At 67.1% G+C, this 23,017-nt stretch overlaps 2 protein-coding genes across 3 annotated transcripts; one reads left to right on the top strand and one right to left on the bottom strand.

The window, feature by feature from the left end:
* Nucleotides 1-35: 35 nt before the first annotated feature.
* On the top strand, nucleotides 36-2,893 carry MRPS24 (mitochondrial ribosomal protein S24). 2 transcript variants are annotated; one of them, XM_064731147.1, is made up of 5 exons: nucleotides 36-111; nucleotides 406-474; nucleotides 965-1,076; nucleotides 1,888-2,178; nucleotides 2,507-2,893. In XM_064731147.1, the coding sequence occupies exons 1-4, from the start codon at nucleotides 85-87 to the stop codon at nucleotides 2,169-2,171; spliced, it is 492 nt and encodes a 163-aa protein (XP_064587217.1). In that variant the 5' UTR covers nucleotides 36-84; the 3' UTR covers nucleotides 2,172-2,178; nucleotides 2,507-2,893. The 2 variants fall into 2 exon arrangements, with proteins under 2 accessions (XP_064587217.1, XP_064587216.1); XM_064731146.1 differs by lacking the exon at nucleotides 2,507-2,893 and having other exon boundaries at nucleotides 1,888-2,280.
* A 662-nt stretch (nucleotides 2,894-3,555) lies between these two features.
* NPC1L1 (NPC1 like intracellular cholesterol transporter 1) lies at nucleotides 3,556-22,708 on the bottom strand. Its single transcript, XM_064730958.1, has 19 exons — nucleotides 22,655-22,708; nucleotides 18,977-20,730; nucleotides 17,762-17,862; nucleotides 17,496-17,668; nucleotides 15,781-15,909; nucleotides 15,096-15,278; nucleotides 14,294-14,408; nucleotides 13,526-13,653; nucleotides 13,062-13,199; nucleotides 12,378-12,467; nucleotides 11,418-11,608; nucleotides 11,207-11,334; nucleotides 9,123-9,243; nucleotides 8,930-8,985; nucleotides 8,049-8,199; nucleotides 7,299-7,530; nucleotides 6,358-6,471; nucleotides 5,061-5,223; nucleotides 3,556-3,880 (listed from the first exon to the last, which is right to left on the bottom strand). The coding sequence occupies exons 1-19, from the start codon at nucleotides 22,706-22,708 to the stop codon at nucleotides 3,564-3,566; spliced, it is 4,338 nt and encodes a 1,445-aa protein (XP_064587028.1). The 3' UTR covers nucleotides 3,556-3,563.
* Between the last annotated feature and the right edge of the window lie 309 nt (nucleotides 22,709-23,017).

Below are 23,017 nucleotides of genomic sequence, written 5' to 3'. Positions count from 1 at the left end.
AGTACTCCCAGTGTTCCCAGTCCATCCCAGTTCCTCGCTGCCCTCCCGCCGCCAGGGGGCGCTGCCGCCGCTCCCTCAGCCAAGATGGCGGCGGCCGCGCGGGCCCTGCGGGTGAGGCGAGAGCGGGAATGGGGGAAAAACACCGGGAATGGGGGAAATACACCGGGAATGGGGGAAATACCCGGAATGGGGGAAATACACCGGGAATGGGGGACACTGAGGGTGGGGGGCACTGGATGAGAGGTGACACCGGGAACAGCGTCACGAGCTGTGGGGACACCGGGGCTGCTCCGTGCGGCTCCTGGGGACACGCTGGCTGTGCTGGGGACAGGAGACCGCGATGTCGCCAGCCCTGGGGACCGGGGTGTCCCCTGCCAGCCGTCCCCAGCCCTGTCCCCTGTGCAGGTCCTTCCCCGTGCCCTCCATGTCCCCAGCGCCCCCCGGCAGCTCCACACCAGCCCCGTGTGCCTCAAGGTGAGTCGTCGGGGACCCCGCGTCCGTGTCCCCGTGTCCCCTGCCCTCCTATCCCTGTGTTCCCTGTCCTCGCTGCCCATAATGTCCCCATGTCCCTGATGCTGCTGTCCCCATGTCCCCCTGTTCCCAATGTCCCCTGACCCTGCTGTCCTCGCTGTCCCTTGTCCCCTGTTCCCCGACCCCGTGTCTCCCTGTCCCCGCTGTCCCCTGTCCCTGTGTCCCCTGTCTCCTGACCCTGCTGTCCCCGTCCCCATGTCCCCCTGACCCCACTTTCCCCATGTCCCTGACCCCGCTGTCCCTTGTCCCTGCTGACCCTGCTGTCCCCAATGTCCCCCTGTCCCTGCTGTCCCCAATGTCCCCCTGTTCCCTGTCCCTGACCCTGCTGTCCCCAATGTCCCCCTGTCCCTGACCCTGCTGTCCCCAATGTCCCCTGTCCCTGCTGTCCCCAATGTCCCCCTGTTCCCTGTCCCTGACCCTGCTGTCCCCACAGGCGCGGGCGGCGCGGGTGCGCGCGGGCAAGGGTGACAAGCTGGTGACGTACGAGCAGGCGCACGCCCCGCACCACATCGGGCACCGCAAGGGCTGGCTGTCCCTGCACACCGGTGCGTGACACGGGGACACAGGGGACAGGGAGATGGCCTGTGGGGACACAGGAGCATGGTGGGGACAGGGCAGTGTGGGGTACGTGGGCATCGTGGGAGCCTGGTGGGGACAGTGACACATGGCACCCATGGGCATCCTGGGCACAGAACACACAACTCCTGTGGTGCCAGGACCACGGCTGGGCTGGTGCCACCAGTGCCACCATCCCCTGTCCCCTCAGCGAACCTGTGTGGTGAGGTGGGTGCAGCACAGTGGGGGTGACACAGTGTCACCAATGCCACCTGTGTGTCCCCCCAGGTAACCTGTGTGGCGAGGCGGGCACTGCCCAGCAGGATGTCCCTCAGTGTCCCCAATGTCCCCTCTGTCCCAGGTAACCTGTGTGGCGAGGCGGGCAGTGACCCAGTGTCCCCAATGTCCCCTGTCCGCCTAGGTAACCTGTGTGGCGAGGCGGGCGGGCAGTGTCCCCAATGTCCCCAGTGTCCCCAATGTCCCAGGTAACCTGTGTGGCGAGGCAGGCGCCACCCAGCAGGATGTCCCTCAGTGTCCCCAATGTCCCCCAGGTAACCTGTGTGGCGAGGCGGGCGGGCAGTGTCCCCAATGTCCCCTGTCCCCCCAGGTAACCTGTGTGGCGAGGCGGGCAGTGACCCAGTGTCCCCAATGTCCCCAGTGTCCCCAATGTCCCCAGTGTCCCCAATGTCCCCTCTGTCCCAGGTAACCTGTGTGGCGAGGCAGGCGGGCAGTGACCCAGTGTCCCCAATGTCCCCAGTGTCCCCAATGTCCCCAGTGTCCCCAATGTCCCCTCTGTCCCAGGTAACCTGTGTGGCGAGGCGGGCGCCGCCCAGCGGGCCCTGGAGGACGCGTTCCTGCGGCGCTTCCTGGCCGGGACGTTCCCGGGGCTGCTGCTGGACGAGCCGGTGCTGAAGCGCCGCGGGAACCTGCTGGTGCTCTGCGCCCTCCTGGCGCGGGCGCTGCCGCCCCACAAGCTCTACTTCCTGCAGGGCTACGCCGAGACCCTGCTCGGCCACTTCTACAAGTGCCCCGTGCGCCTGGAGCTGCAGACCCTGCCCGCCCGCCTGCCCTACAAGTTCATCTAGGGCTAACCTGGACACGGCCCTGAAAAACCTGTAAATGTTCCTAAAGGAATGATCTGGGGTGCACCTTACAAGTACCTCTAGGAATAAACCTGTAAATGTTCCTAAAGGAGTGATCTGGGGTGTACCTTGCAAGTACCTCTAGGAATAAACCTGTAAATGTTTCCAAAAAACCTGTAAATGTTCCTAAAGGAATGCTCTGGGATGTGCCCTACAAGTTCCTCTAGGGATAAACCTGTAAATGTTCCTAAAAAACCCATAAATGTTCCTTAAAAACCTGTAAATGTTCCTAAAGGAGTGATCTGGGATGTGCCCTACAAGTTCATCTAAGGATAAACCTGCAAACGGCCCTAAAAACCTCTAAATGGCCCTGAAAAACCTGTAAATGTTCCTAAAGGAATGATCTGGGGTGTACCTTACAAGTACCTCTAGGAATAAACCTGTAAATGTTTCCAAAAAACCTGTAAATGTTCCTAAAGGAGTGATCTGAAAAGTCCTCAGTGGGCCCTACAAGTTCCTCTAGGGATAAAGCTGTAAATGTTCCTAAAAAACCCATAAATGTTCCTTAAAAACCTGTAAATGTTCCTAAAGGAATGATCTGGGATGTCCTCAGTGTGCCCTACAAGTTCCTCTAGGGATAAACCTGTAAATGGTCCCAAAAAATCTGTAAATGATCCTAAAGGAATGATCTGGGATATCCTCAGTGTGCCCTACAAGTTCCTCTAGGGAATAAACCTGTAAATGTTCCTAAAACACCCATAAATGTTCCTTAAAAACCCATAAAAAAATGTTCCTAAAGGAATGATCTGGGATATCCTCAGTGGGCCCTACAAGTTCCTCGAGGGAATAAACCTGTAAATGTTCCTAAAAAACCCATAAATGTTCCTAAAACACCCATAAATGTTCCTTAAAAACCCATAAATGTTCCTAAAGGAATGATCTGGGATGTCCCCTCTGTGCCCTACACGTTCCTATAGGGCTGGGAATAAACCCATAAATGCTCCTGAAGTCCCTGTGCCCCACATGCTGTCCCCATGTCCCCACAGTGTCCCCGTGTCCCCACAGTGTCCCTGTGTCCCCACAGTGTCCCCATGTCCCACATGCTGTCCCCGTGTCCCCACAGTGTCCCTGTGTCCCACATGGTGTCCCCACTGTCCTTGTGTCCCACATGGTGTCCCCACAGTGTCCCCATGTCCCCACAGTGTCCCTGTGTCCCACACGCCGTCCCCGTGTCCCCACAGTGTCCCCGTGTCCCCACAGTGTCCGTGTGTCCCCAGCCCTGTGACAATGTGCGGCGGCGCCTTCCCCCCCATCCATCCCAGTCCAACCAGTGCAGGATGTGACAAAACCAGTTTAAATAGAAACGGGGGAGGGGCACGGGGGGGAGTGGGGGGCTCAGCCCTTCCTGGAGCCCTTGGCCTTGGCCTTGTCCTTGTCCTTGTCCTTGCCCTTGTCCTTGTCCCTGCCCTTGTCCTTGTCCTTGTCCTTGTCCTTGTCCTTGTCCTTCCCCTTGTCCTTGTCCCTGCCCTTGTCCTTGTCCCTGCCCTTGTCCTTGTCCTTGTCCTTGTCCTTGTCCTTGTCCTTGTCCTTGTCCTTGTCCCTGTCCATGTCCACGTCCGTGTCCTTGAAGCCGGGGTTGGCCAGGCCCAGCCCTGTCCCCTGCACGGTGTCCCCCGGCGTGTCCTCCCCTGGTGGCACCTGCAGCGCGGGCCCTGCGGGGACAATGGGACATTGTGTCACTGTCACTGTCCCCAGGCTGAGGGGACAGCGGTGTCACTGTCCCCAGGCTGAGGGGACAGCGGTGTCACTGTCCCCAGGCTCTGGGGACAATGGGCACCATGTCACTGTCACTGTCCCCATGAGTGACACAGTGTCCCTGTCCTGGAGGTGACAGGGAGCTGCTGTCGCTGTCCCTGTCCCTGTCCTGGGGAGGTGACAAATGCCCAGTGCTGGTCTGTCCCTGTCTCCATCCTGGGGGTACAACGGGGCCAGACCGTCCCTGTCCTGGAGGTGACACGGTGTCCCTGTCCCCAGGGGTGTCACTCTGTCCTCCTGCCCGAGGTGACACTGTCCTGGTGTAACCCTGTCCTGGTGTCACACTGTCCCTGTCCCCGTGTCCCTGTCCTGTGGTACCTGTCCCTCTCCCCAGGGGTGTCCCTGTCCCAGTGTGCCTGTCCCTGTCCCCAGGGGTGTCTGTCCTTGTCCCCATGTCCCTGTCCCTGTGTCCCTGTCCCCAGGGGTGTCCCTGTTCCCTGTCCCTGTCCCCAGGGATGTCCCTGTCCTGGCGGAGGTGACACTGTCCCTGTCCCCAGGGGTGTCTCTGTCCTGGTGTCCCTGTCCCGGTGTCCCTGTCCCCAGGGCTGTCCCCGTGTCCCTGTCCCCAGGGATGTCCCTGTCCCGGTGTCCCTGTCCCCTGTCCCTATCCCTGTCCCCAGGGCTGTCCCCGTGTCCCTGTCCCCAGGGGTGTCCCTGTCCCCAGGGGTGTCCCTGTTCCCTGTCCCTGTCCCCAGGGCTGTCCCCTGTCCCTGTCCCGGTGTCCCTGTCCCCAGGGCTGTCCCTGTCCCCAGGGCTGTCCCCTGTCCCTGTCCCAGTGTCCCTGTTCCCGTGTCCCTGTCCCCGTGTCCCTGTCCCCGTGTCCCTGTCCCCAGGGCTGTCCCCTGTCCCCAGGGCTGTCCCTGTCCCGGTGTCCCTGTCCCCAGGGCTGTCCCGGTGTCCCTGTCCCCAGGGCTGTCCCTGTCCCTGTCCCTGTCCCTATCCCTGTCCCCAGGGCTGTCCCCTGTCCCTGTCCCGGTGTCCCTGTCCCCAGGGGTGTCCCTGTTCCCTGTCCCTGTCCCCAGGGCTGTCCCCTGTCCCTGTCCCTGTCCCCAGGGCTGTCCCTGTCCCTGTCCGTACCCACGTAGCTGAGCAGCACGGGCAGGAACACGAGCCCGTGCGCCAGCCCCAGCAGGGTGACGATGAGGTTGAGGCGGAAGAAGAAAATCTGCACGAGCCGCGCTTTGGCGAACGCCAGCACCACCACGCCGGGCAGGTTGGTCATGGCCACCCCCGCCACCACCTGCGGGGACAGCGGCGACAGCGGCGCGCTCGGTGACACCGCCCACAGAGGGACAGCGACCCCGACGGGGACAGCGACCCGCGGGGACACCGCCGCGAGAGGGACAGCGACCCGCGGTGACACCGCCCACAGAGGGACAGCGACCCCGACAGGGACCCGCGGTGACACCGCCCACACAGGGACAGCGACCCCGACAGGGACAGCGACCCGCGGTGACACCGCCCCGACAGGGACAGCGACCCCGACAGGGACAGCGACCCTGAGAGGGACCCGCGGTGACACCGCCCCACACAGGGACAGCGACCCCGACAGGGACAGCGACCCGACAGGGACAGCGGCCTGAAGACCCGCGGTGACACCGCCCACAGAGGACACGACCGGGTGACACCGCCCCACACAGGGACAGCGACCCCGAGAGGGACCCGCGGTGACACCCCCAGACCAGGAGGTCCCCCAGTGTCACCTCCCGGTCCCAGAAGAGTTTGGGGTCCCACGGTGCCACCCCCTGGTCCCAAAAGATCCCACGGTGCCACTCCCAGCCCAGGGGAGTTTGGGGTCCCACCATGTCACCCCCAGCCCCAGGAGATCCCCCAGTGTGTCAGCCTCAGGAGGGGTTGGGGACCCGCGGTGTCACCTCCCAGTCCCAAAAGGTGTCCCCCGTGCCACCCCCAACCCTGAAGGTCCCACGGTGCCACCCCTCAGTCCCAAAAGCTCTGTGGTGTCACCCAGGAGAGTTTGGGGTCCCCTGGTGCCACCCCCAGCCCAGGAGAAATCCCACATCAGTGCCACCCCCAGCCCAGAAGGGTTGGGGTCCCCAGTGCACCCCCAGCCCAGGAGGTCCCACGGTGCCACCCCCAGCCCAGGAGGTGCCATGGTGCCACCCCCCAGTCCCAAAAGCTCCTGTGGTGTCACCCAGGACAGTTTGGGGTCCCCTGGTGCCACCCCCAGCCCAGGAGGGTTTGGGGTCCCCCAGTGTCACCTCCCACCCCGAAAGGTCCCACGGTGCCACCCCCAGCCCAGGAGGTGCCATGGTGCCACCCCCCAGTCCCAAAAGGTCCCTCAGTGCCACCCCCCAGTCCCAGGGCACTTTGGGGTCCCTCGGTGCCACCTGTCCCGCAGTGTCCCCGTGCCCACCTTGCTGCCCATGGTGACAGTGGCCTCCTTGGCTCGTGCCACCCGCGTGGGCTGGCGGCTGCGGGCGAAGGCGCAGGTGATGTGGGACACGAACTCCACCGAGATGCCCACGGCCTGTGGGGACACCGGGCTGGGCTGGCACCCCGGGCACCGCCTGTGCCCACAGAGCCATCCCTGTGCCCTCAGAGCCACCTCTGTGCCTCAGACCACCCTGTGCCACAGGCACCTGCCACAGAGCCACCCGTGCCACGTGCCCCTTGCCCACACAGCCACCCCTGTGCCCACAGAGCCACCCCTGTGCCACCAGAGCCACCCCTGTGCCACCCCATATGTCCCAGCTCCTGCTGCCACCCCCAGTGCCCACAAAGCCACCCCCTGTGCCACCTCACATGCTCAGTGCCACTCCATATCCCCCGTGTCCCTGTGCCACCCCAAATCCCCATGCCACCCAACGGGCCTTGTGTCCCCGTGCCACCCAATGTGCCTCACATCCCTGTGCCACCCCCCGTGCCCTGTGCCCCATGTCCCTGTGCCACCCCAGGTCTCTATGCCAACCCCCCCTCCCCATGCCACTCAATGTGCCCTGTGTCTCCGTGCCACCCCATGTTCCTGTGCCACCCCCCATGTCCCCACTGTCCACTGTGCCCCACATCCCCATGCCACCCCCCGTGCCATGCCCCATGCCCTGTGTCCCTGTGCCACCCCACGTGCCCCATGTCCCTCTCTGTCCCCCGTGCCACCCCCCGTGCCATGCCCCGTGTCCCGCTGTCCCTGTGCCACCCCGCCTGCCCATGTCCCGCCTGTCCCCGGCCACCGTGTGCCCGTGCCACCGCTGTCCGTGCCCCATCCCCATGCCCCCCCATGCCATGCCCGTGCCCGCTGTCCGTCCCACACCCCGCCCCCGTGCCATGCCCCGTGCCCCGCTGTCCCCGTGCCCGCACCGCCACCAGGTTGATGAGTGCCACGGCGTTGTAGGGCACTGCCCAGAGCGCCATGCAGCCCACGGTGCCCAGCAGTGCCATGGCGATGGTCAGCAGCGTGGCCAGGCTGGAGCGCCCGTCCATGCCCAGCAGCAGGAAGGACACGCCGAAGGTGGGCACCAGGCACAGTGCCAGCGTCAGCAGCCCCTCGGGCACCACCGTCAGGTACTGCTCGTAGTACACGTACGTCACCCTGCGGGGTGGCACCGCGCTGGCACCGGCTGGGGCACCGGGCACCCGGGGACGGGCACCGGGCACCCCTAAACGGGCACCGGTACCCCAAAACAGGCACTGGGATCCCAAAATGGGCACCGGGCACCCAGGGAGGGGAACCAGGCACCCCAAAATGGGCACCAGGTATCCCAAAATGGGCACTGGGATCCCAAAACGGGCACTGGGCACCCCAAAATGGGCATTGGGCATCCCAAAATGGGCACCGGGCATCCCAAAATGGGCACCGGGCACCCAGGGAGGGGAACCGGGCACCCCAAAATGGGCACTGGGTATCTTGGTATGGGCACCCAACAAGGGCACTGGGGCACCCCCAACACTCTGGAATGGGCACCCCTCACTGGGGCGCCAACTCATGACCCCCAACAGGGGCACTGGGGCACCCCCTGCACCCCAGACCGGGCACCCTGACCTGGGCACCGCTACCTGCCCCCCCTCACCGGGCACCCCTGTGCCCCCCGGGCTGGCAGTGCCACTCACGTGTAGGGGAAGACTTGGAAGTCGGGGTCGGTGCCAGGCACGGCGCGCAGGGTGCTCGTGATGTACTCTGCCAGGGCACGGGCGGCACGCAGGGCACCCGTGTACTCCTGGGACGTGCGCAGCGGGCGCTGGTACGCCATGAACCGGGTGGCTGCGGGCACGGCAGCGTCAGCACGGGGCAGTGGGCACCATTGGGCAGTGGGCACCACGGGGGCAATGTCAGCACGGGGCGGTGGGCACCATGGGGGCAGTGGGCACCACGGGGGCAATGTCAGCACGGGGTGGTGGGCACCACTGGGCAGTGGGCACCACAGGGGCAATGTCAGCCCGGGGTGGTGGGCATCATGGGGGCAGTGGGCACCACGGGGGCAATGTCAGCACAGGGCGGTGGGCACCATTGGGCAGTGGGCACCACGGGGGCAATGTCAGCACAGGGCGGTGGGCATCATGGGGGCAGTGGGCACCACGGGGGCAATGTCAGCACGGGGCGGTGGGCACCATTGGGCAGTGGGCACCACGGGGGCAATGTCAGCACGGGGCAGTGGGCACCACGGGGGCAGTGGGCACCATGGGACAGTGGGTACCACAGGGCAATGGGTATCATGGGGGCAGTGGGCACTCTGGGGGTAGTGGGCACCACGGGGGCACCGTCACCACAGGGCAGTGGGCACCACAGGGGAAGTGAGCACCAGGGGGGCAGTGGGCACCCTTGTAGTCAGTGGGGACTACAGGACAGTGGGCACCATGGGGATAGTGGTCACTCTGGGACTAATGGGCACCACAGGGTGGTCTGCAGTGGTCAGTGGTCACCCTGGCAGGCAGTGGTCACCCCATTGGTCAGCGGTCACCCCAGCCCCCGTGCCCGTGCCACCCTCACTCACCCAGGATGGTGCCATTGTCGTCCATGCTCACCGAGGTGTCGTAGGCGCCCAGGCCACTGCGGGGACAGGGGGGTCAGGGGACATGGGGGACACGCAGGGAACAGCCAGGACAGCCAGAGGGGACACAGGGTCAGGGGATACCCAGGGTGGTGCCACCCCGGTGCCACCCCGGTGCCACCCTGGTGCCACTCACCCCTTGGGGCAATGCAGGGTGGGCCGGTCCTGCAGGAACCAGGGCAGGAATCGCTGGAACTCCTCGTCCGTGGGGCGGCGCAGCCGCTTCAGGCACTGCCCCAGAGCGCAGCTGGGGTCAGCTGTGGGCACACAGGGTCAGTGTGGGCACACAGGGTCAGTGCGGGCACCGCACACTGGGCACCACCATGGCACACACGGGGTCAGTGTGGGCACACACGGGTCAGTGCGGGCACCAGACACTGGGCACCACCATGGCACACGCGGGGTCAGTGTGGGCATTGGACACTGGGCACCACCATGGGCACACACGGGGTCAGTGTGGGCACACACGGGTCAGTGTGGGCACCAGACACTGGGCACCACCATGGCACACGCGGGGTCAGTGTGGGCACACACGGGGTCAGTGTGAGCACACACGGGTCAGTGTGGGCACCGCACACTGGGCACCACGATGGGCACACATGGGGTCAGTGTGGGCACACACGGGTCAGTGCGAGCACCGGACACTGGGCACCACCATGGGCACACACAGGGTCAGTGTGGGCACACGCGGGGTCAGTGTGGGCACACACGGGTCAGTGCGAGCACCGGACACTGGGCACCACCATGGGCACACACAGGGTCAGTGTGGGCATTGGACACTGGGCACCACCATGGGCACACACGGGGTCAGTGTGGGCACACACGGGGTCAGTGCGGGCGCCGCACACTGGGCACCACCATGGGCACACGTGGGGTCAGTGTGGGCACACGCGGGGTCAGTGTGGGCACACAGGGTCAGTGCGGGCACCGGACACCGCTCACCCCGCTGGGCACCACCACAGGCACACAAAGGGCACATGGTGGCCATCATAGCAGGCACCAAACTGGTACCCAGTGGGCATCACAGTAGATGCCAAATGACCACTGTGGTGGGCACCCAATGGACACCCAATGGACAGCCAGTGGGCATTCAATGGGCACCCAATGGTCATCATTGTAGGTACCCAATGGCCCCCATGGTGGGCACCCAGTGGCCACCCCATGACCACCCAATGGTCACCCAACAGCCACCATGGTGGGCACTCAATGACCACCATGATGAGCAGCCAATGGGCACCCTATGGCCACCATGGTGGGCACTCAATGGCCACCCCATGACGACCCAATGGCACCTATGGCCGCCATGATGAGCACTCAGTGACCACCATGGTGGGCACTCAATGACCACCATGATGAGCAGCCAATGGGCACCCAACAGCCACCATGGTGGGCACTCAATGGCCACCCCATGACCACCCAATGGTCACCCAATAGCCACCATGGTGGGCACTCAATGGCCACCCCATGGCCACCCAATGGTCACCCAACACCCACCATGATGGGCACTCAATGGCCACCCCATGACCACCCAATGGGCACCCTATGGCCACCATGGTGGGCACCCAATGGCCACCCCATGACCACCCAATGGTCACCCAATGGCCGCCATGATGAGCACTCAATGACCACCATGATGAGCACCCAGTGGGCACCCAACGGCCACCATGGTGGGCACTCAATGACCACCATGATGAGCACCCAGTGGCCGCCATGATGAGCATCCAATGGCCGCCCAACGGCTCCCATGGTGGGCACCCAATGGCCACCCCATGACCACCCAATGGGCACCCTATGGCCACCATGGTGGGCACTCAATGACCACCATGATGAGCACCCAGTGGGCACCCAACACCCACCATGGTGGGCACCCAGTGGCCACCCAACGGCCACCCCATGACCACCCAATGGCCACCCAGTGACCACCATGATGAGCACTCAATGACCACCATGATGAGCAGCCAATGGTCACCCAACAGCCACCATGATGGGCACTCAATGGCCACCCCATGACCACCATGGGGTGGTGGTCACCCAAGAGCCACCATGATGAGCACTCAGTGACCACCATGATGAGCACCCAGTGGCTGCCATGATGAGCATCCAATGGCCGCTCAACGGCTCCCATGGTGGGCACCCAATGGCCATGCCATGACCACCCAGTTGCCACCCCCTGGCCCACGGTGCCCCCCGGTGCCCCCCGGTGCCCCCAGCCGCACTCACTGCTGGTGGAGGGGCAGAACTCGCCCTGGTGCTGCCCGCTCATGTGGATGCGGCAGCAGCGCACCATGGGGTTCAGCCAGTCCAGGAAATCGTCCAGCCACGAGGTGGCCGGGATGGCCAGGTAGGACCTGCGGAGGGCACACAGGAGGGGCTGGCAGGGGCCGGGCACTGCCAGCCGGGCTCCCGGGGGTGCCCGCGGGTGGGCACTCACACGTTGGGGTAGCGCGTGGCCAGCTGGATGCTCTGCGTCAGCGAGTTGGTGTCGCAGCCCGAGCTGGAGCAGATGGCGTTGGTGCCGTTCTCCGAGGAGAAGTTGTAGCCGCCCGTGGTGACAAAGTAGGTGGGGACACCCACAGCCAGGTACTGGTTCATGGCCGAGAAGTACTCGAGCAGGTACGAGTCCTGGGCACAGATGGCATCAGAGGGGGCACCCGCGGGGCGCCCCAGAGGGCACAGAGGGGGCTCAAAGGGGACAGAGGGGGAAAAGGGGCACAGGGGGTACAGAGGGACACTGAGGGGCACAGAGGGGGAAAAGGGGCACAGAGGGGGAAAAGGGGCACAGAGGGGGAAAAGGGGCACAAGGGCCAAAGGAACATGAGGGGCACAGAGGGGGAAAAGGGGCACAGGGCCCAAAGGGACACTGAGGGGCACAGAGGGGGAAAAGGGGCACAGGGCCCAAAGGGACACTGAGGGGCACAGAGGGGGCACAGGGGCCCAAAGGGACACTGAGGGGCACAGAGGGGGCTCAAAGGGGCACAGAGGGGGAAAAGGGGCACAGGGCCCAAAGGGACACTGAGGGGCACAAAGGGGGCTCAGAGGGGCACAGAGGGGGAAAAGGGGCACAGAGGGGGCTCAAAGGGACACTGAGGGGCAAAAGAGGGGGAAAAGGGGCACAGGGCCCAAAGGACACTGAGGGGCACAGAGGGGGCACAGGGGCCCAAAGGGACACTGAGGGGCACAGAGGGGGAAAAGGGGCACAGAGGGGGAAAAGGGGCACAGAGGGGGAAAAGGGGCACAGGGGGTACAGAGAGACACTGAGGGGCACAAAGGGGGCTCAAAGGGGCACCGAGGGGGAAAAGGGGCACAGGGCCCAAAGGGACACTGAGGGGCACAGAGGGCTCCCAGCCTCCCCGTGTGCCCCCATACAGGGCCGTGCCACCCCTGTGCCCACCTCGGGCAGTGCCAGCTCCTGGTCCAGCCCCACGGACACGTGGAAGAGCAGGAAGAGGCCGGCACAGGACAGGAACAGGAACAGCAGCACCTGGCGGGGAGGGGGCTCTGCTCAGGGACCCGGGCACCAAAACCCCCCCAGAGACCCCCCCGGGACCCCCAAACCCCCCACGGCCCCCTTGTGTCACCCCCAAAACCTCCGAGAACCCCCTGAGACCCCCAAAGCCCTCACAGAACTCTGGTGTCCCCCCAAAACACCAAATCCCTCCGGTTTCCCCAATGCCCCCCGTGCCCCCAATGCCCCCAATGCCCCCAATGCCCCCAATGCCCCCAATGCCCCCATTGTCCCCAATGCCCCCCGTGCCCTCCATTGTCCCCAATGCCCCCCATTGCCCCCCATTGTCCCCAATGCCCCCCGTGCCCCCAATGCCCCCCGTGCCCCCCATTGTCCCCAATGCCCCCCGTGCCCCCAATTCCCCCAATGCCCCCAATGCCCCCATTGTCCCAATGCCCCCCGTTGCCCCAATGCCCCCCATTGTCCCCAATGCCCCCCGTGCCCCCAATGCCTCCCCCTGCTCCCATGCCCCGTGTCCCAATGCCGCCAATTCCCCCGTGCCCCCCATTTCCCCAATGCCCCCAGTGCCCCCCATTGTCCCCAGTGCCCCCGTGCCCCCCGTGCCCTCACCACGGCCGGTCTCACGAGCGGGTGCAGCAGCACGGGGGTGTAGCAGCGCTCCAGGAAGGGGCGCAGCAGCCCCCGGCCCGCCCTGGCCGTGCCCCCCTCGCCCGTCCCGCAGCAGCAGCAGAGGTCGTAGCGCCCGGCCTGGGGGCACGGCGGGGTTGGCACGGCGGGGTTGGCACAACCCACCCGTGCCCTATGGGTGTGCCCTGCCCGCCCTGGGCACTGCATGGGGATCCTCACCCAGCCCAGGGACCCTCGCCCACCCTGGGCATTGTCTGGGAACCCTCACCCACCACTCTGTGCCCACCCTAGGGACATTCTCACCCACCCTGTGCCCACCCTGGGGATCCCCCTGCCCACCCCGTGCCCACCCTGGGGTCTCCATGCCCACCTTGGGGACCTTTCACCCACTGTAGGGACCCTCTCACCAACCCTGGGGTCCCACCCCGTGCCCCCCCCGGTGCCACCTCCTGTCGCCGCCTGTCGAGCGCCACCAGCGCCACAAATCCCGACATCTGCAGCACGAAATCCAGCGCGATGGCGAGCGCGGCCGTCAGGGCGAACGTGCGCACGGCGGGCATGGACGAGAGGGCACCTGCGGGGCCCGGGCACCCCCTGGGTCACCGGAGAGCCCCTGGCACCCCCCGGGGCACCGGGACACCCCCGGGTCCCCCTTGGTGTCACCAGGACCCCGTGCCAGCCCCCCAGACAGCACCACACCCCCCGGCCTGTGCCCCTTGTCCCCCATGTCCCTGTGCCCACCCTGTGCCCACCCCCATGCCCCCCATGTCCCCGTGCCACCTCCATCGCCAGTGCCCCCCCCTGTGCCCTCTGTGTCCCTGTATCCCCTGTGCCCTCTGTGCCCCCCATGTCCCTCATGTCCCTGTGCCCACCCAGTGCCCCCCATTCCCTGTGCCCCCTGCATGCCCCATATCCCTGTGCCCACCCTGTGCCCCCCGTGCCCCCCATGTCCCTGTGCCCACCCAGTGCCCCCCATTCCCTGTGCCCCCTGCATGCCCCATATCCCTGTGCCCACCGTGCCCCCCATATCCCTGTGCCCACCCTGTGCCCCCTGCATGCCCCATATCCCTGTGCCCACCCTGCTCTCCCCGTGCCCCCCATGTCACCCATGTCCCTGTGACACCTCCATCCCCAGCTGCCCCCTGTGCCCCCCATGTCCCCGTGCCCCCTGTGCCCGCGGTGCCCCCGCGGTGCCCGCGGTGCCCGCTCCTCACCGAACAGGAAGCAGATGGTCTCGGAGAGGCTGCAGAGCAGCATGCTCGGTGCCACCTGTGCCAGCACCCGCCCCAGGTGCTGCTCCCGCGTCTCGCCCGGCTCCCGCTGCGACTGCTGCTGCCACGGGGGGGGTCAGGGGCACCCAGGGCACCCCCAGACCCCAAATTCCCCCGTGCCCACAAATGCCAGCCTTGCCCCGTGGTGGGGATCCCTGTCCTGAAATGTGCCCTCACCCCTGATGCCCCCAGTGCCACCCGGTGCCCCCGTGCCCAATGACACCGCCATTCCCCAGTTCCCCCTGATGCCCCCCGGTGCCCCCCAGTGCCCCCAGTGCCACCCGGTGCCCCCGTGCCCAATGACACCCCCATTCCCCAGTTCCCCCCGGTGCCCCCCGGTGCCCCCGGTGCCCCCAGTGCCACCCGGTGCCCCCGTGCCCAATGACACCCCCATTCCCCTGTTCCCCCGATGCCCCCCGGTGCCCCCGGTGCCCCCATCCCCAATGACACCCCCATTCCCCAGTTGCCCCCGGTGCCCCCCAGTGCCACCCGTGCCCCGTGCCCAATGACACCCCCATTCCCCAGTTCCCCCCGATGCCCCCCGGTGCCCGGTGCCCCCGTTCCCAATGACACCGCCATTCCCCCGATGCCCCCGGTGCCACCGATGCCCCGTGCCCAATGACACCCCCATTCCCCAGTTCCCCCGGTGCCCCCAGTGCCACCCGGTGCCCCCGTGCCCAATGACACCGCCATTCCCCAGTTCCCCCCGATGCCCCCCGATGCCCCCCGGTGCCCCCGTGCCCACCTGCAGCTCCTGCACGAAGATGAAGATGTTGTCGGCGCCCACGGCCAGCACGAGGAAGGGCACGACCTCGATGATGATGAGGGACGAGGGCAGCCCCAGCAGCGCCAGCAGCCCCATGGCGGCCAGCACGGCCCCCAGCACCACCACGATGCCCCCGAGCGCCAGCGTCACCTTGGACTCCACCTGCGGGCACCCCGGGTGGGCACCGCCCTCAGAACCCCGCATTGGCACCCCCGGATTGGCACCCCCGGATTGGCACCCCCGGAACCCCCGCATTGGCACCCCCGAGTGGGCATCGCCCTCAGAACCCCCGCATTGGCACCCCCGGAACCCCTGGATTGGCACCCCCAGATTGGCATCCCTGGGTCATCACCCCTGGGTGGGCACCGCGGGTCAGAACCTCCGGGTGGGCACCCCCGGATTGGCACCCCCGAACCCTCCCGGGCCGCTGCCACCACCCCGGAGTGCCCCTGGGATCACCAGGTCCCCGTGCCCCTCTCGGTGCCCCCGGGCTCACCCGGTTTCCTGTGCCCCTCTCGGTGCCCCCTGGGCTCACCAGGTTCCTGTGCCCCCCCCGGTGCCCCCCGGCTCACCAGGTCCCCGTGCCCCTCCCGGTGCCCCCTGGGCTCACCAGGTCCCCGTGCCCCTCCCGGTGCCCCCCGGTGCCCCCGGTGCCCCCGCTCACCAGCACCCTCCTCCAGGCCGTGTACTCGCCCAGGGCCAGCGCGATGTAGGCGAACACCAGCAGGTAACTGACGGCGAACACCGGGATGTCCTCCCCGCTCGTGCGGTTGATCTCGTCCTCCAGAGAGCGCTGAGGGGACCGCGACACTGAGGGGACACCGGGGGCACGGGGGGCACCGGGGGCACCGGGGGGCACGGGGGCATAGAGGCGGGACAGGGGCAGGGAGGGCACTGCGGGCACCAGGGGCAGGGGGACACGAGGAGCACAAAGGGCACTGGGGACATGGGGACACTGGGGACATAGAGGGGGGACAGGGACGTAGGGGGCACCGGGGGCACGGGGGACACCGAGGGCACCGGGGGCACGGGGCATAGAGGGGGGACAGAGACGTAGGGGGCACCGAGGGCACCGGGGGCACCGAGGGCACCGGGGGCACGGGGGCACGGGGGGCACCAGGGACACTGGGGACATGGAGGAGGGACAGAGACGTAGGGGGCACCGAGAGCACGGGGGGCACCGAGGGCACCAGGGACACTGGGGACATAGAGGAGGGACAGAGACGTAGGGGGCACCGGGAGCACGGGGGGCACGGGGGACACCGAGGGCACCGGGGGGCACGGGGACATAGAGGAGGGACAGAGACGTAGGGGGCACCGGGGGCACCAAGGGCACGGGGGACACCGGGGGCACGGGGGGCACCGGGACACCGTGGGCACCGGGGGGCACGGGGGCATAGAGGGGGGACAGGGACACTGCGGGAACCTCGGGCATGGGGGACACTGGGGACACAGAAGGGGCACAGGGACACTGGGGACACCGAGGACATGGAGGGGACATTGGGGGCACTGCGGGCACCAGGGGCATGGAGGGGACACGGGGGGCACTGAGGCCAATACGGACAGGGTGACACGGGTGACACCAGGGACACGGAGGGCACAGGGACACTGGGGACATAGAGGAGGGACAGGGACGTGGAGGACACGGGGGGCACCAGGGACATGGGGGACATGGAGAGGACATGGGGACATAGATGGGGGACAGGGACGTGGGGGACCCTGGGGGAACCTTGGGCGTGGGGGACACTGGGGACATGGAAGTGGCACAGGGACAATGGGGACATCGAGGACATGGAGGGGACATGGGGGCACTGCGGGCACCAGGGGCATGGAGGGGACACGGGGGGCACTGAGGCCAATACGGACAGGGTGACACGGGTGACACCGCAAACACGGGGGGCACCAGGGACACTGGGGACATGGAGGAGGCATAAGGGACACAGTGACACGGGTGACACCAGGGACACGGAGGGCACAGGGACATGGGAGGGGACATGGTGGGCACACAGGGACACAGAGGGGACACAGAGGGGACACGCAGGGACACGGAGGGGACACAGAGGGGACACAACAGCCACCCAGGGACACGCAGGGACACGGAGGGGACACGGAGGGGACACGGAGAGGACAGGAAGGGGACACAACAGCCACCCAAGGACACAGAGGGGACACGGAGGGGACACGCAGGGACACGGAGGGGACACGCAGGGGACACAGAGGGGACACAACAGCCACCCAGGGACACGGAGGGGACACGCAGGGACACGGAGCGACACGGAGGAGACACAGAGGGGACACAACAGCCACCCAGGGACACGGAGGGGACACGCAGGGACACGCAGGGGACACGCAGGGGACACGCAGGGACACGGCGCCCACCTCGGCCATGAAGGTGACCGAGAGGTTGTGGCGGTGGCGCCGCTGGAAGTCGCGCACCACGCTCAGGAATTGCCGCTCCCAGCTCAGCGCCCACTCCAGGCGCGGGTCCCCCGCGGGGAAATTGTTCAGCGAGTAGGTGACAATGAGCGCCTCGGCCTCCGTGTACTCGGACTCTGCGGGGACACGGCGGTGACGGCGCGGGGACAGCGCGGGGACAGCGCGGGGACAGCGCGGGGACAGCCCCGGGAGCCCCGAACGCCCCGTACCGCGGTATCCGCCCAGCGCGATGTAGGGGAACACGGGCCCGCCGTACTCGGCCATGCAGCTCAGCTCCAGCGCCGTGATGTCCTTGAAGGAGAGCGGGGAGCTGGCGGCGACACGGCCGGGCCGTCAGCGGGGGCTGTGCCCGCCCGGCCCCGGCCCTGCTGCCACCCCGGCTGGCACGGGGGAGGCGTGGGTGGCACCCTGAACCCATGGCCGGGCACTGCAGATGGCATGGGGGATGCAGGTGGCATCCTGAACCCATGGGCAGGCACCCCAGAGTGATGGGGGACACCCGGGGGGCACCCTGAACCCACGGCCTGGCACCCCAACAGTGATGGGGACACAGAGGTGGCACCCTGAACCCACGGCCTGGCACCCCGGATGGCATGGGGGATGTGTGGGTGGCACCCTGAACCCACGGCCTGGCACCCCAGATGGCATGGGGGATGTGTGGGTGGCACCCTGAACCCACGGCCTGGCACCCCAGATGGCATGGGGGATGCAGGTGGCATCCTGAACCCACGGCCGGGCACTGCAGATGGCATGGGGGATGCAGGTGGCACCCTGAACCCATGGCCTGGCACCCCAGATGGCATGGGGGATGCAGGTGGCATCCTGAACCCACGGCCGGGCACTGCAGATGGCATGGGGGATGCAGGTGGCACCCTGAACCCATGGCCTGGCACTGCAGATGGCATGGGAGATGCAGGTGGCATCCTGAACCCATGGGCAGGCACCCAACAGTGATGGGGGACATGCGGGTGGTACCCCAAACCCACATGGGCATCACCCCAACCCCATAGCTGGGCACCCCACGGGCACTGTGCCACATGGGGCACTCCACAGATGCCACCCCAGCCCCATAGCTGGGCACCCCACAGGCACCAAATCATGGGCAGAGCCCCCTGGGCATCACCCCAGCCCCACAGCTGGGCACCCCACGGGCACCACACCATGTCCAGCACCCACAGATGCCACCCCAGCCCCACAGCTGGGCACCCCATGGGCACCCCGCCATGTCCAGCACCCACAGATGCCACCCCAGCCCCACAGCTGGGCACCCCACGGGCACCCCACCATGTCCAGCACCCACAGATGCCACCCCAGCCCCACAGCTGGGCACCCGCCATGTCCAGCACCCCTTGGGCCACCCGAACCCCACACTGGGCACCCCACAGTGACCACGCCCCACTGTGCCCCCCGCCCGCGGCACCCACTTGACGCAGTAGATGAGGTGGTCGTGCCAGTCGACGGCGCCCTGCACTTTGCCATCCTGCTGCCAGCCGCGGAGTGCCAGGCGGCTGCGGTTGTTCTGGAAGTACTGCGTGACGCTGGACACGGCGCAGTCGCCCACGCCGGGCGCCGTGGGGTTCAGGGGGGCGTAGCACACGTCCTGCAGGCTGACGTTCCTGCCCGTGCCCGCTGCCCACGCCGTGGTGCCCGCCAGCTCCTCCTGCAGCTCCAGCAGCGCCAGCAGCACGTCCTGCGCCAGCACCCCGCTGAAGTTCTTGGTGCCCAGCACCACCGAGTCGTAGGCCGTGGTGCCCGGGCGCCCTGGCGCCGTCACGATCACCTGGTTGGTGCGCAGGAAGGGCCCGAAGTGGCGGTCGTGGAACTCCTTCTCCTGCCTGGCACGGCTGCCCGGCGCCGACCAGAGCGCCACGGGGTCCGTGGTCAGCTGCAGGGTCACCAAGCCGGCCGAGAGCCCCGCGGCCACGGCCACGGCCACGGCCAGCACGGCCAGCGGCCAGGTGGCCACCAGGGTGCCCCAGCGGCGGAACGCCCGCTCCAGGCCGCGCTGCCAGGCGTCGCTGACCCGCTGCGAGCGCCCGCGGGCACGCGGCTTCGCTGCCACCTCGGCCTTGCCCCGGCGGCACAGCGCTGCCACCAGGAACGCCAGCGCCAGGCTGGCAAAGAGCAGCACGCAGATGACCAGCACGCCGTCGGCGCGGCCGATGCGGAACGGCGGCGGCGGGTCGGCGGGTGGCACCACGGGCGGGCACGCCTGGGCACAGTCCTGGCACGAGCACGGCTCCTGCTCGGCGTCGGGCGCTTGGTCGCAGCCCCAGACGGGCGCGTCCAGCGGGGCGATGCCCTGGCCGGGCTCGGAGCCGTTGGGCAGCAGCTGGAAGTCGATCTGCAGCGGTGCCAGCCCGTTGTTCTTGTCGCCCTGGAAGTCCAGCCAGCGCTGGGCCGTGCACAGCTGGGCACCGTAGCGCCCGCACATGGTGGAGATGGCATAGCCGCCCGTGGCGGGCATCCGCACGTTCTGGCACGAGGTGAAGGCGGCCTCGGCGTAGTGGCTGCGGTAGAAGAGCTGGTACTCCAGCACGGCCTGGGCACCGGGCACCGCTGTGTAGTTGGCGACGCGGGTGACGTTGGTGAACAGGCTCTGGTCGGGGCTGCAGATGTTGTGGCAGTAGAGGTTGGCGAAGTTGCGGGCGCACGACGGGCACCGTGCCAGGACGGCGCCCGACAGCTCCACGCTGAGGCGCAGCGAGACCAGCTGGGCGTAGCTGCAGCAAACCCGCGCCGAGGTGGCATTGTCACCGCCCGCCTGCTCGGGGCACACCGAGCGCAGCAGGGCCAGCAGTGCCCCCTGTGCCACCCGCGCCGGCGTGTTGGACAGGCATGGCACCTTGGAGGGCACCAGCGACGTGTTCACCTCGGGGTTGCTGCCGCACTCGCCGTAGAAGGCGCAGACGCCGGCCTGGTGCACGGGGGTCAGCGACGGTGACGCCTGCGGGCACAGGGATGGGGTGGTGGCACCGTGGTGGCACCTTGAGGGCAACCTGGTGGGCACCGAGGAGGTGTCGCCACAGCTCTGGCACCTTCGGTTCCTCCAAACCACACCCAGATGGCACCCAAAGGGCACCACAGCGGTGCCCCCTCCATTCTGCCACCCCAGGTCCTCCAAATGGCACCAGTGGGCACCACAGCAGTGCCCCCATGGCTCTGCCACCTTCGGTTCCTCCAACCACACCCAAAGGGCACCACGGCATCGTCCCCACGTTCTGCCACCTCCGGTTCCTCCAAATGCCACCCAAATGTCACCCAATGGGCACCAGTGTCCCCATGGCTCTGCCACCTTTGGTTCCTCCAAACCACACCCAGATGGCACCAGTGGGCACCGTGGCATTGTGCCCACGTTCTGCCACCTCCAGTTCCTCCAAATGGCACCCAAAGGTCACCCCAGTTGCCCCAAATGGCACCCAAGTGGCACCTGATGGGCACCACAACATTGTACCCACAGCTCTGCCACCTTCAGGTCCTCCAACCACACCCAGATGGCACCAGTGGGCACCAGGACATTGTCCCCACGTTCTGCCACCTCCAGTTCCTCCAAATGCCACCCAAATGTCACCCAGTGGGCACCACAGCAGTGTCCCACATTCTGCCACCCCCAGCCTCCCCAAATGCCACCCAAGTGGCACCTGATGGGCACAGCGACATTGTCCCCACTCTGCCACTCTCAGCCCCTCCAAATGTCACCCAAATGCCACCCAAGTGGCACCTGATGGGCACCATGGAGGTGCCCCCCTGCTCTGCCACTCTCAGTCTCCCCGGTGCCACCCAGCTGTCACCGGGTGCCACCCGAGGGCACCACAAGGAGCGGCTCTGCCACTCCCAGCTCCTGCACATCAGCCCTGACTGGCATCCAAAGGGCACCAAGGGCTGTCCCCACCCTGCCACCTCTGAATGCCACCCAGATGCCACCCAATGGGTGCCACAATGGTGTCCTCAGCTCTGCCACCTCTTCATGTCACACTATGGGCACCCAATGGGCACCCAAAGGGCACCACAGCCCTGAGAGTGCCCCTCAGCTCCTCCCAAATGCCACCCGGTGGGCACAGCACCGGTGCCACCCCAGCTCTGCCACCCCCAGCCCTACAAATGCACCAAGCGGGCACCGCAATGGCACCCTCAGCTCTGCCACCCCCAAACCTTCCAAATGCCACCAGGTGGGCACCACACCCGCGTCCCCCCGGCTGTGCCACCCTCAGCCCCCCAAATGCCACCAGGTGGGCACGGCTCCGGTGTCCCCTGGCTCTGCCATCCCCAAACCTCCCGAATGCCACCCAAACGCCACCCGGTGGGCACCACATCCGTGTCCCCTGGCTCTGCCACCCCCAAACCTCCCGAGTGCCACCCAAATGCCACCAGGTGGGCACCACAATGGCACCCCCAGCTCTGCCACCCTCAGCCCCTCAGATGCCACCAGGTGGGCACAGCTCCGGTGCCCCCTGGTTCTGGCACCCCCAAACCTCCCGAGTGCCACCAAAACGCCACCCGGTGGGCACCACAGCCGTGTCCCCCTGGCTGTGCCACCCTCAGCCCCCCAAACGCCACCCGGTGGGCACCACACCCCCGTCCCCCCGGCTCTGCCACCCTCAGCCCCCCAAATGCCACCAGGTGGGCACCACAATGGCACTCCCAGCTCTGCCACCCTCAGCCCCTCAGATGCCAACAGGTGGGCACGGCTCCGGTGTCCCTTGGTTGTGCCACCCCCAAATCTCCCGAGTGCCACCCGGTGGGTGCCACAATGGCACCCCCAGCTCTGCCACCCCCAGCCCCCCAGATGCCACCAGTGGGCACCACACCAGTGTCCCCTGGCTCTGCCACACCCAAATCTTCCGAGTGCCACCCGGTGGGCACCACACCCGTGCCCTCCCGGCTCTGCCACCCCCAAACCTTCCAAATGCCACCCAAATGCCACCCGGTGGGCACCACACCCGTGCCCTCCCGGCTCTGCCACCCCCAAACCTTCCAAATGCCACCAGGTGGGCACCACAATGGTGTTCCCTGACTCTGCCACCCTCAGCCCCCGCTCCGGTGCCACCCCCCGTGCCCGCCCCGTGCCCTCCCCGTGCCACCCGCGGTGTCGCCGTCCCTACCAGTGCCAGGAGCGCGGCCAGGAGGGCGCCGGGCAGTGCCAGGGGGGCGGCCATGCTGGCACCGCTGTGCCCCCCGTGCCAGCCGCGCCTTTAAGGGCGGGCAGGGCAGCGCTGGCCTGATGGCACCGGGGCCAATCAGCCCCGCGCGGATCGATCATTAACCCGATCGATCGATCGGCCCGGGCGGGGCGGGCACGGGTGGCACCCGCGGGCACCGCAACGGGGGAAACGGGGGTTTGGGAGCGCGGGGTGGCACCGATGGGCACCGAAACGGGGGTTTGGGAGCGCGGGGTGGCACCGATGGGCACCAAAATAAGGAGAAAACGGGCATTTGGGAGCTCGGGGTGGCACCAAAATGGGGAG

Source organism: Zonotrichia leucophrys, chromosome 22 (assembly GCF_028769735.1).
Source record: "Zonotrichia leucophrys gambelii isolate GWCS_2022_RI chromosome 22, RI_Zleu_2.0, whole genome shotgun sequence".
In the NCBI taxonomy this organism is placed as follows: domain Eukaryota; kingdom Metazoa; phylum Chordata; class Aves; order Passeriformes; family Passerellidae; genus Zonotrichia; species Zonotrichia leucophrys.
Note: the sequence above shows the minus strand (reverse complement) of the source record. Positions and strands in the feature narration are given on the sequence as shown.